Genomic DNA, 12,933 nt, shown 5'->3' with positions numbered 1-12,933 from the left:
TATCTACCCATACCATGACTTCCCTTGGCTGGACTCCAAAGAGGAAGTGGATCTGAATAAGCAAAAAAAACAAAAACCCACAACCAATGGAAGAAGCAGAGAGAGTAGGGAATATTTTAAGCCCTTCTTACTTGTGCTCCCCTTTTGCTCTTGAAGTTGGACATCCCCATCTCTACTTTATGCATATAGATGAGGCAGACCTACATTTAAAGAGACTGGCATACCACCATCATTTCTAGTTTGGGCCACAGTTAGAGGGTTCTTGCCATTAGGAAGAATTTCCATTTATTAAATGGAGGAGAAAGAACGTTTCTATTGGCTGGATTTTTGAACAACTATACCACCACAAACATCGCATATTCTCTTTAGAAAGAATGGCAGCTCAGAACCATATTTCTGAAGCTTATTTCTTTCACAGCGTTTGAAAACAAAACAATGAGCTTCTTCACATGTAATGGCAATGTTTGGTGGCAATTTATGGGTTAATTAACCTACAAAATGTGGCGATGCATGCCACTTCCAGTTTCCACTTATGAATGCTGTATTTGCAAGTTGTTATTGTGACATCCCACCCCAGCCACATGGGGTTGTTCAAGGGTTAAACAACCACAAATTAACCCATGGGTTTGCACATCCCCACAATTCATGGGTTAATTAACCTATGAATTCCCAACCGAACATCACCGTTATGTGTGAACAGCCCCAGTATATATACCAGTACAAAAATGTCAAAAACTTCTCTAGTCCCCAAGCCTCCCTGTCCTAATATCTGAGTTCATAACTCTTCCATAATTTCATCCAGACAACATAACAAATACATACTCTCACATCTGTCTGGTTTCTCCAGTCATTTGTCCATATCCACAAATTTTAAAAAGCGTGTCAGACAGACAGTCTATGGACAGTATCCAACTGTGCCCCAGCACCAGCGCTAATGATGCTGCAATAGTGTGAAACAAAGCTTATGCAATGTAACTAGTGCTTGCTAGCGCAACGGAAAAAAGAGGTGATTTGCTGCCAAAATTTGGCAACACCACCAAACTTTAGCAGCAAATCACTGCTTTTCCCCACTGCCTTAGCAATCAGAAGTTACACTGTGGAAATGGCAGTTTACACCAGCACAGTATCATTACCACTAGCCCTGGAGCAGTTGGATACAACTCAAGGTTCTAGGAAATCATGTTTTTCCAAATCATTTATAATCTGGTGCCTTTTCAGATGTGTTAGACTATAACTCCCATACTTCCCAATGGACATGCTAGCTGGGTATGGCAATCCAACATAACTGGAGAATACTAGCTTGGGGAAGGATGATTTATACTCTGACCCACTATCTCACACAGTGAACCTTGTGCCTTTTTCATGGGAATTGTTAAAGGTTTCGTCTGCTCAGTGAGCTGCAGATGACAGAGATACAAGATGGGAGCTTTTTCTTCAGCAGCAGCTAGATTATTTATTTATTTATTAATTATATTTCTGTATTAGATTATAGAACCCATCGCTCTGGGAGATTCAACACTACTCATCCCTGAGTGTGTTCAAATTACTGGTGAGAACTGTTATTGCTTGAACACACTTCTATGTTATTGCTCGATGCTTCTGTGTTGCTCTGCTGTTTTTCTAGTTGTTGTCTTCACCCTGTTGGATTTGTTTTATTGCTCAAGCGAATAGTTTTTTTCTATTTCATTACATTTTAGATCATTTGTAAGCTGCTCTGAGAAAACCATTCAGGTGTTAGATACAGGGTAGAAATGCTTGTTTTATACCCATTTTGGTAGAAAGAATAAAATCTCTTGTTTTATACCCATTTTGGTAGAAAGAACTAAAAAAATCTCTCTGGTGATGCAGTTCATTCTTATCTCAGTGGATGATACAGGCATACCCCATTTAACCCAGGTTGTTGTTGGAATTATGTATTTCCTTCTCACATCAGCATTGGCTTGTACTCAGGGAGAAAGACTGTGACATTCTTCCTGATCACTCACCAAAGATAATTTACAGACTAGGGCCGTTTCTACAACTGCCTTTTGTCCCGGGATCGTCCCTGTGCATCCAGGCCTGGGATAATCCTTAGGTGTCAAAAGGGCCTAGGTCTTGGGGAAATGGGTTCCATCCCATTGAAGTCATGTCTAGTGTTAATATTATTTATTGTATTTGTATACCACCCCATATCCGAAGCTATGCATTTGTATACCACCCCATAATGGTAATCTAGTGTGATATGCAGGGAAAAAGTCCTTCTCACATGGGTTTATATTTGAGGCCATGTCACAGGAAGGAAAGAAATTTGTCTAGGACCAGTGCTGGCAACAGGAACAAATAATACTATTACTAATTTCCAACTAAGATTGTAGTGCCTGAATTTGCTTTCCTTTTCCCCCTCCTCCTCCTCCCTCCCAATCCCCTTTCCTTTTGTGTCATGTCTTTTAGATTGTAAGCCTGTGGGCAGGGACTGTCAAGAAATACTTTTGTAAGCCGCCATGAGAGCCTTTTTTGGCTGAATGGCGGCATAAAAATACTTAAATAAATAAAAAAATAAAATAAAAATAAATAATTTGCAAGTGTTGGTGTATTATGAAAATTCGGAAGAGCTACATAACTCACTTTTATTACTGTCTCCAAGTCAAATTAAATTTGGAAATAAAAGAATATCTTGTCCTTTTCAACCCCCTATACTGCCCTTCCTTTATTTTATGTAACTTCTCTTTTCATGCTTCCATTAGATACTTTTTATTTATTTCAAACACTTATATTCTGCACAACAGGCTCTCCTTTGTCACATTATTCCTTCTTTTTTCATGTTTATCTGCCTCTTTTCTTTTGCTCCAATAAATCACTTGCTCTCATTTTCTTCCTGTATCATTACCACTTGGTTCATCAGTCACTAATCCCCCTTTCTCCCCACTATTCTTTCTCCTGTTTCCCTACCCTAATGAGATGGGCCCCTATCCTGCCACTGAGCAGGTAAGATTGTGAGTAAGTGTATTTTTTCTCTCCCCACCACCACCTTTGGGTTTATGAAGTAGGCATGGGGTACATATGTCAAGCTCTGTATGAAATCACCACCATCCCAATTTTTAACACATTTTTGGGGAGTCCATTCCAATAGAATTCAATGAAAATGTACCCTCAAGTAAATTTGAGAAGTTGTGCATAGTATGGCAATATTATATTGCCATACTAATGGCAAAACCAAGGCTGGCAAAGCGGGCCTCAGATGATTCAGCAGACTTGGCTGTTAGAAGAAAATAACAGCTCCAAGCTATTTTTCAGAGACAAAGCCTTTCAGTTAATGCTGAGTCACAGTGATCATTTAGACACGGGGGGATGCCGGAGTAGCTTTGCTGAACAGAGAGAGAAAAAGCCATGAAGACCAACCTCTTTCTGACATGTGCTGTACAGAGCAATGTAGTAGCACTCTAATTACTAAGGTAAGAATATGGTCATGTTTTAATTCCTCTTTTCAGAGTATCATCCTGCTAATCAAATATTATTATCCTTCTGGATCATTCAATGCACGGGCAAGCTCAAAGGCTCAGTTGGAAACTAACTGCTCAACTCCAACATTGGACGTGGATTGTTATTTGTTATATTTCCTAGATACCTCATATCCTAAGTATAATGAACGTTAAAATAAAAGAATAAAAATCCATACAATAGCTTTTCTACAAATGCACGATGTTCTTGGAGAAATATGTGACGTCTCCCAGTGTGCAGTTAAAACACCTGCCCATGGGGTGGGCCAAAATGTGTACTTTATCTGTACATCGCCCTGAGATCCTAGTGATATAGGACGGGATACAATTGTTTTAATAAATAAATAAAACACCTCCCAAAATGCCATTGTTGTCATGGACCTCAAACAGTGCTTGTTTCTCTGTCAACCTCTCTCAATTGGTGGAGCAGGAAGCTCATTCGCACAGACACTTAGGGCCTCCTATACCAAACTGTTGCCAAGCTTCAGGAACAAGAAAACTATAACTGAACGAATTCCCCACAACCACTGAGTTTCCAAAGTGCTCCCCCACCTGCCCCTCAGACACGGACCACAGATTCAGAAAACAGCTTCCACCATTTTACAGCCTCAGATTAGTTTCCCCTGAATTTTCTCCCTTTAAGAACTCAAGCCTAAAATAGGGTATGATTACAAGAGCCAGTACACATCAAACAAGGAAACGGCTTCCATGCGACAAGTGTCTTCGCCTGTATATTCCCTCTTAGGGTTTGAGATCCTCAAGGCTCTGCTCCAGATTCCTGAATGCTCAAAGTGAAGCTTATAGCATTGAATAGCAAGGCCTTTCCTGCTGAATAGAGACCCACTCACTAATCCTTCACCTAGAGAAGATTATGGCTATTTAAGGAGTCATTTGGCTATTTTAAAAAAAAAAGAATTATGATTTTGCAACATTTTGAAGAAAAAACTGGGGAGGGGGATAGGAAGGAATGCGGGGGAGGAATCTCTGTATGGGGAGGGTGTTGCATGGTAAAGGATGTGGGGGTGAAAATAATGGATGGAAGCAAAGAAACCAAGCTCTTGTTCTTTTGCTGTATGCTTTGGTCCTGTCAAAGATTATTGGGATTTGAGTTTAGCATGTGGTCTGGTGGTGGGCTTTTTTAAATCTGTTTTAAATATATTTTGTTGAATTTTAAGGGCCTGTTCAGGCAACACGCTAAGCCATGGTTAGGCTGCTAAGCCTTTTGAACAAATGTGTGAATGTGGTTATATAGCCACCATGGCTAGGAATGGTTCACACAACAAGCTAAGTCATGGTTTATATGATACACTAAGCTATAACATTTAGCTCAAACGCTTAACCATTATGGTTTAGCGTGTTGTCTGAACAGAGCCTAAATGCATATTAGGATAGTTTTGGCCACCTCAAGAGTCTTACTTCTCTGAAAGGCAGGTTAATTTGTCTGTAATAAAATAGGTCACAAAGTGCAGTATCCAATGTTAGTCCTATGTAGAGTAGACCTATTGAAATTAATGGGATAAACAGAGTAGACTTATTGAAATGAATGGGATATGCCTGAGTCATTTCAATGGGCCTACTCTACTAACATTGGATACTACCCAAAGAATCTTATTTCCTCTCTAAATATATTGTTGTTGCAATTAACATGTCGATCACTTGGGGTGGGTGGGGCACACTGAAAGGTCTGAAGAAGCAGTGGGCAACTTGTGAGCCTCCAAAAGTTTTGGCCTACAACTCCCATCAGCCCTAGCTGCAGAACCAATGGTGAAGGAAAATGGAAGTGGTAGGCCAAAACATCTGGAGAGCCACAAGTTGCTTACTCCTGGTATAAAGTATAACATTTCCATATGTTCTTTTTCAACTAACCTAAAGTTTGCTTTAAAAAGAGGAGGCTACTGTCCATATTAATGCTTATATCTGAACGACTTTGCTTTGTCTTTGCGGGTCTTATTTTCTTTTACAGTTTCTAATTTCAACATGACCCTTTTCTTCTTACTCCTGAACTCAGCTTTGGCCCCTCAATTATGGAACCTAAATATTCAGCTCTTGTTTATCATTGCTGCAAAGTCATCGGCACAAATCTGAAGTACTGAAGAATATTAACGTGATCATTCAAGACAGAGTCATATCATTTTTGCTGCATCCTTGAGGAAGTGGCTCGCTTCTCTTAATTGAAAGGGCCAGAAACGTTCATTGACAATAACTCATGTCACAAGAAGCAATCTTACTTTAATCTCATAAAACCATGGCGCAGAAAACAGCCCTCTTCTGCTTCTTCCCATGTGCATATCAAAACAAGCCAAGTTGGTTTCTTACCTTGTTACCAATTGCAATAATCAGATGCTTTGGAAGTTCAGGGCTACCAAAGCAGTGAGGGCACTTCTCCATGCGAGCAGCAAGTTGCTGGTGCTCATGGATTGCTTGTTTCCTCTGCCTTCCCTCCTCTTCTCCACTTTGTTCACCCTTTGCTGCTTTGGAAACAAACATGTCGTCCAGAGTGTAATAATCTCTATCAGTTTTTTCTGAAAACTGAAGCAAAAGGAAGGTTTATCAGTGAAGACAGAAAGCTTGATCATGAAGGCCAGAGTTCAAATTCCTGCTCAATTATATTTACTAGGTGACTCTGAACAAGTCATGAACTCTAAACCTAACCTTTCAGGGTGGCTGCGATGATAAAATGGGATAGTCCCACCTACATTGCCTTGAGGTCCTTGAAGGAAGAGAGGGAGACAAATGTATAAAAATCAAGTTGCACTTCATTTCTATTAAAATATCCTGCTACACATTCATTTAGCAACTTATATGCAGGAGGTGGTTCACAACAGAGGGCAGGGTCCATACCAAGTCTGTGTTCTTACAGTCTGCATTAGATGGACACATCAGGGATACAGGCTAAGAAATTGACTAGAGAACAGCATGTATGAGGTAACAGATAATCAGATGGCAGTGGAGGTTCAGAAAAAAGGGAGGGAATCATGCTATGAGAAAATGAAGGAAAAGGGTAGGGGAGGGAGGAAGGGAGGGAGGGGGAGAGAGAGAGAGAGAGAGAGAGAGAGAGAGAGAGAGAGAGAGAGAGAGAGAGAGAGAGAGAGAGCATTCCAGGCATAGAGTGTAACATGCAGGCAACAATAAAATGGCATTCAGAATGGAGGAAAGAAGAAGAGGGATAAAGGAAGAGAAAGCAGAATAACTACCTTTGGAAGAGAGAAATCCCCAAAAGTAAACTAGCACCTATGGCAGAATTCAGGCATTCAAAACCTTCTCTAGGCAATATGCCCCAGCTGTACCAAGGCGGTATCTGTGTGGAGAACATGACCATCCATGGATGCAGGTGCAAGTTCATGGCTGCAATTAAGTTGTCACATTTTTCAGCTACCACAACTGTGAGAATCAGTTTTAATATATATATATATATATATATATATATATATATATATATATATATATGGAAAGCAACTGCGGACAGGACAGGCTCATGTGTTATTCTCTCCATGAAAATGTACCCAGGTGTCACAGCAGATGGTATAAAGTAGGAGTGCAGAACTATTTTTGCATGGGGGCAAAACTGCACCACAATGGGTTCTCCACATGCTGGATGACATTGATGGACATGGTTCCAATCAACAGACTTTGTCCTGCCCATTTTGCCTTTCTCCATGCTGAGACAGACGCAGAGTTCAGTGCCTCTCACAGCATGGAGAAAAGGACTCAGCCAGTGCTAGGAGGGCCCAGCTTTGCCCCTGAAGGAACCCAAAGAGGCTCCGTAGGCTGAATACAGAACCTCTGCAGGTTGGATTGGGCCCAAAAGTCAGAGGTTCCACATCCCTGGCATAAAGAATTGAATGCCTAAATCAGCCTTAAGGGAGATGGAACGAAGCCCAAAAAACAGTCATGAAACCATACCGAAGCAAAAAGAACGCAGGTTAGGAAGCACTAAGTGGTACTGGGCAGGAAAGAACAATTAAGACTGCAAAACTTTCCCAAGTTCTTCCTCCAGGAAAAATGAGCAGAACAAAACAAAAAACCAGGGAGAAAGGGATGTGACATGTAACCGAGGATCGTCTTAACGGCACTGTCTTGCTCTAACCAGGTATGCCCAAAAAGTTAAGTATTAACACTCTTTCACCGAGTTCTTCAACAGATACTACATTGAACTTGGGGGGGGGGTGTTTGTCAGTTTTGTATTGAAGAAGAGGGATGTGATGCAACCTGCAATATAATTCAGGATCTTTAACACATTTTCTTGAGGTTTCTATAGAAACCACATAGCTGCTCCCTTAGAAAGCTTTTAAAAATGTGCAATACAAATCCTCTCAAAGTGTGGGAATTCACAAAACCTTTGTTGCATCCCTTATGAAACTAAGTCTCCTACGTAAGACTATATAACCATAGCAAGAGACTTGTAAATTTTGGGAACAGTATAAAGAAAAGGTTGATGCAATCATCCTCTGCTTTAGAAATCTACAAGCAAAAGGGGAGGGGAGATTCACCAGATAACTGACAGCGCAATATTCAATTTTAGAATTTATATACAACGCAAGAACGACATCAGGAACTATTTTAGAAATACAGTTTTAAAATCCTGACTTACAGAAATGGTATCAGAATATGCCTCACAACTTAGTATCACTTCCTCCAGCTGATTAATTTATTAATAAATCTGCTCTTTTATTCTAATTTAAGTCAGGTTAATATAAAATCTGAAAGTAAAGGACAGCATTTGCCCCTTTGCCAGCTCAGTATTCCCTTGCTGTATAACACTACAGGGCAGCTCATCTAGCTTCATTTTTTAAAAAAGAAAAGGTAACCAAGAAAGTGAGCATAAGCAAAGTATTCAGCTCTAGCAATGCTCCATTATCTAGTGTCTCCCCCTCCCCACGTTGTCTCATATATTCTCCCACTCATGATGCCACGCAGAGGCTGCTGCACTCCCTCCTCCTCTCTCCCTGCACTGGGAAGTAGGTTTTTCAACTTCACTTTGCAATCTAGAGAAACCTTGTCAATTTCAGTTGCCTGCTTTAAAAGTTATAGTGAAACTAGACAAATTAATCAACAGAGGGGAGTTGCTTCAGCCCAATTAAAATGTAATCGCCAAAGGCAAAGAACATATCTGTATAAGTTATGTTTACTAGCGTATGACCAGCTGCTGGAGAACACAAGTGGGAGGTGTTGTGGAACTCGAATCCTGCTCGTGGGCTCACCATGGGCATCTGAGAGGCCACTTTGGGAAACAGTGGCCTATCACTGTACTAGATAGGCCTTTGGCCTGATCCAAAAGAGCTCTTTCGATGTTCTTTTTTAACTGAACATTGGCTTGCACCCCTTAGTAGAAACAAAAAAGTTCCAACAACAAGCTGGATTCTCTCTAGCATGTACCTGTCATGTCTAGCCCTGCTCCCCCTGGGTTGGAAGAAGGTGTTTCAGGTGATCAATCAGAATCAGACTCTGAAGTAGAGGAGTCGGTGCCAGAAACAGGCCAGCCTGTACCAGTGGGGGAGAAAGCTCTCACAGGCTCTTCACAAGCTGGGAGTGAACCCTCTCCAGAGCTTATCTTGTCAAGGGCAAATAATACACAGTCAGTGAGAAGCCAACATTCTTTCGAGGGAGAGACTGCGGAGAAGTTAGCTGATCCTAGAGTACGCCGCAGACTAAAACAGGTGGAGCTAAAAGGCAAGAGAAAGTCGGCTCGGCTCGCATCATGTCAGAAGCTGCCTCGGAACTAGTCTCTCTGAAGTTAACACGTCTTGAGAAAAGGCTTTCCATTCTTCTTGAAAGGACAATTGTCTCACTTAGTTTGCATAGAACTGCCTAGAGGAAAGTTCCTAGAGGTTAGACTCTCTTCAGGTGGGAAGAGATGTTTATTGCTTGAATAAAGCTTTGTAGATTACTTAGCAGGCTTCATTATTGTCTCCCAAGGCAGGAGGTTTTGAAAAACATGACAGTACCGATCACCTTCTTAGGGTTGCAGTATAGAAACACTGGAAAATAAGGACAAAGGAAGTGCTAAAGAAAAAAATTACTATGACAGTAAAATATTTAATTTGATCACTAATTAAGGTCACAATCTGGTCGATTACATCCTCAGAGATCAGAAGTCCATGAACTTGGAGGTGTCCGATCATCCAACGCAGAGTGGGAGGAGTGGTGGAGGTGGTTTTCTCCTCCCGGTGCTCCCGCCCTGCAGATTTCAGTAGATGGGCTTTTCAGCCTGTCTAGTGAGGGTGCTCATATCGGCCTCTCTGGTCTCCTCCCCTTTCACTCACCAGAATGACCTCTTTCTTCCTCAGAGGTTGCCTTTCTGAGTCGGAGGGCAGCCAACATGCTTCTTCCCTCACTGACCTTGGCAGAAGGAACCTGAACAATGCTACGGTCTCTAGGATGTTCCCCCAGGGACCATAGGATTGCTCTCTAAGTAACAAATCATGTGGCCAGGTATATCCTAAAGTTGGAAGGGTATGTAAGACACCTAATTTTAATTCCCAGCTGTAGGCAAGACGATCCTCCACTTACCACCCTCCCACAGAATCATCTCTGACCTCTTATTTCCAGAGCACTTATAAGACCTAGGTGCCACATGCAAAATAAAAAGATTGCATTGGCCCTGCTATCAGATCTGCAATTGAAACAAGGCACAGGGGAAGGTTAGCAGAGGGGGAAGGAAGACATATGAAATGACTTACGCATCAGAGTGAAGAGGCAAGTTTTTATCAGTCATTTAAAAGTGTATTAATGGAAGGTGATAGGTCAATAATGGGGGGACATGTTAGTTTGTTGGCAACAAAAATAACAAAGTCTTGTAGCACCTTAAAGACACTGGTAGGTGAAGGGAATTGGCAGTAAAGAGGTAGAAGAAAGAGAGGCGAGCTCTGGTGCTGTGTGTAAATAAACAATGAACGTTTTATTTTTGTAATGATATAAAAACGCTCGATGTTTGGGATTCAGAAGAATCCTTCCTCAGGAGCTAATTAATATAAAAGAAAAAGAACTAGAAGAACACCCATACAAATATAATTGAAAATTTGTATATCTATAATAATAATAGTTTTTCGTTCTGGCAGCTACAATACTGTACATACAGTATCGCTCTGTCTTGGCTCCTACTGAGCAAATTCTTAACTAAAGAACTTAATTAAAACATGGTTATCTACTGTCATTTATCTAAAAACTACATGTAGTATATTTAAGAAACAAGTAATACACAACAAATTGAAAATCATAAACTGCTCTTTTTCAAACATGCAATACATTTTAGTTTAAAAGTTTTAATTAAGTTCTTTAGTTAAGCATTTGCTCAGTAGGAGCCAAGACAGAGAGATACTGTATGTACAGTATTGTAGCTGCCAGAATGAAAAACTATATTATTATAGATATACAAATTTTCAGTTATATTTGTATGGGTGTTGTTCTAGTTCTTTTTCTTTTATATTAAATAATGCTTTTGTAATCTATTTGTTTTAGCTTCTGAGGAAGGATTCTTCTGAATCCGAAACGTCGAGCGTTTTTATATCATTACAAAAATAAAACGTTCATTGTTTAATTACACACAGCACCAGAGCTCTCCTCACTTTCTTTTAGCACCTTAAAGACAACCAAATTTATTATGACATAGGCCAGCCTTTCCAGATGTGCTGGACTAAAGCACGCATCAACCCTGATCATTAGCCATGCTAGCTTGTGTTGATGGGAGGGGTTTTTCGAAATATCTGGCAGATGCCAGGTTGGAAAGGCACCTGGCCCTGAAAAGTTACGCATTGGATGACAAGCAAAGAAGAAGCAAAGAAGCCTTTCTGTATAGGAAACTGAGGCATTAAACTTACTGCAAGTTTTATTTCCTCCTTCTGTTTTCATAGTTATTGATTATGGCTTTTAGGACAATGGCAACAGAATACTTATGTAACTGCTACAATTAATCCCCTTACAAAAATTATGGTCTTAGAGGGGATCATCAATATACAAAGATGAGGAAAGGAAAACCAATACTAAAATGTCTACTTTGGGTAAGAATGCTATCTCAAAAGACAGTGAAGAAAAGCCAAAAAAAGCCTATTACATAAAATCCTGTAGCAACATGTGCTTGCGTATTTGACTCTATTTATTACTACAGTTTTATAACTAGCTTTCCATTCATCATCTTTTGTCAGCTGATGCATTTCTTCCTTGCACTCACCCACTGAACCTTCAGATTTTTCCCAGTAATAACCCTAACGCAATCGTAATTCAAGTTAGACCCTACATGGAAATGCAAGAAGAGTTACTGCTGCTCTGAAAATCTGCCAGAAAAGGGGGGGGAGAGTGTATAGATTGTGTAAACTGGATCAGGGCAATTTTAAATTGCCATGGCAACACTGACATCATCCATTTTAATTCATAGCATTTTTATTTCAGAAATGTTATACTCCAAATATATTACAGGAAACTGACAAAACAGTACACCGTTGGTATTTGCGAACACAAAAGGTTTCAGCCAAATGGACTGTGAATTCTTAAAATACTGTACATGAACTAAATGTTCCACTACCCTTAAATGCAAAACTAATAAAGAGATTAGAGCCTTTAATCAGATCCTAATTAAATATTGCAGCGATAGGGATTCATTATGCAAATTTCCTTATTACTAGCTTAAATCCTACTATGACTGCTGGCACCTGAGTTTGCCAACTAATTCATATATTTATACAATGTCTGCCAAGAGTTGTTTCCTATTGCTATATAGTTACTTTATTATTAAATAATTATACTGCACTATTGGTGGTATATGGCATGGGACCAAGTTCCAATAGTGGAAGGAAAATGGATGCTAGCACTCTCCCGAAAGTGTCTGGGCAAGAGTTCACACAGTACTGTATCAGATATTAGGTTCTAATCTGTAGCAGCTCTCATGTTTCCTCTCTCACAAACAGAAGAAGATCAATTTACTTGCACTTTTCTCTCACAACACAAACAGAAGACACCTTCTGCATGTAGAAGGGCACCTTTAGATCCAACTGTGGCATCACCAGCCTCTGTAACGTCTAATTAAACCTCTCCTTCGCTGTAACCACCCTAGTCTTTATCTTCTAAAAAGAATGAGGGAACAATAGACCTTCTTTTAAATAATTATGTATGTGAGAGTGTGCTTGCGTATTGTCTAATTGAAGTAACGCATATGACTGAGAAGAAGTGGTTGATATAACAAAATAAGAATGAAGTTTATTCCTAAGTAAACGATTTTAAAAGACACTTTAAGTTTGTTCTAAATTTTATACATAAATCTACCTCCTTCCACCTCCCAGGGAATACTAATCACCTCTAAATCCTATAACCTCACTTTCCTAATCCTATCTTGATGCAAGCCTCTACTAAGCCCAACTCACTCCAACCCTCACTAATTCCTAACCTTGACTAACTCTCCAACTAACTACCAAACTGCCATTTCACACTCCCTCTTACTTTCTCTCTCTCCATTTCAAATCAACCA

The 12,933-nt window shown here is 40.1% G+C and overlaps 1 protein-coding gene across 1 annotated transcript in view; it reads right to left on the bottom strand.

The window, feature by feature from the left end:
* CWF19L2 (CWF19 like cell cycle control factor 2) overlaps positions 1-12,933 on the bottom strand; it is an 87,498-nt gene that overhangs the window by 16,523 nt on the left and 58,042 nt on the right. Inside the window, exon 13 of the mRNA XM_063127097.1 lies at positions 5,793-6,005. Within this exon, the coding sequence (XP_062983167.1) occupies positions 5,793-6,005 (213 nt within the window). The remainder of the gene's footprint in view (positions 1-5,792; positions 6,006-12,933) is intronic.

The sequence above is a fragment of the Elgaria multicarinata genome, chromosome 5 (assembly GCF_023053635.1).
Source record: "Elgaria multicarinata webbii isolate HBS135686 ecotype San Diego chromosome 5, rElgMul1.1.pri, whole genome shotgun sequence".
Lineage (NCBI taxonomy): Eukaryota > Metazoa > Chordata > Lepidosauria > Squamata > Anguidae > Elgaria > Elgaria multicarinata.
Note: the sequence above shows the minus strand (reverse complement) of the source record. Positions and strands in the feature narration are given on the sequence as shown.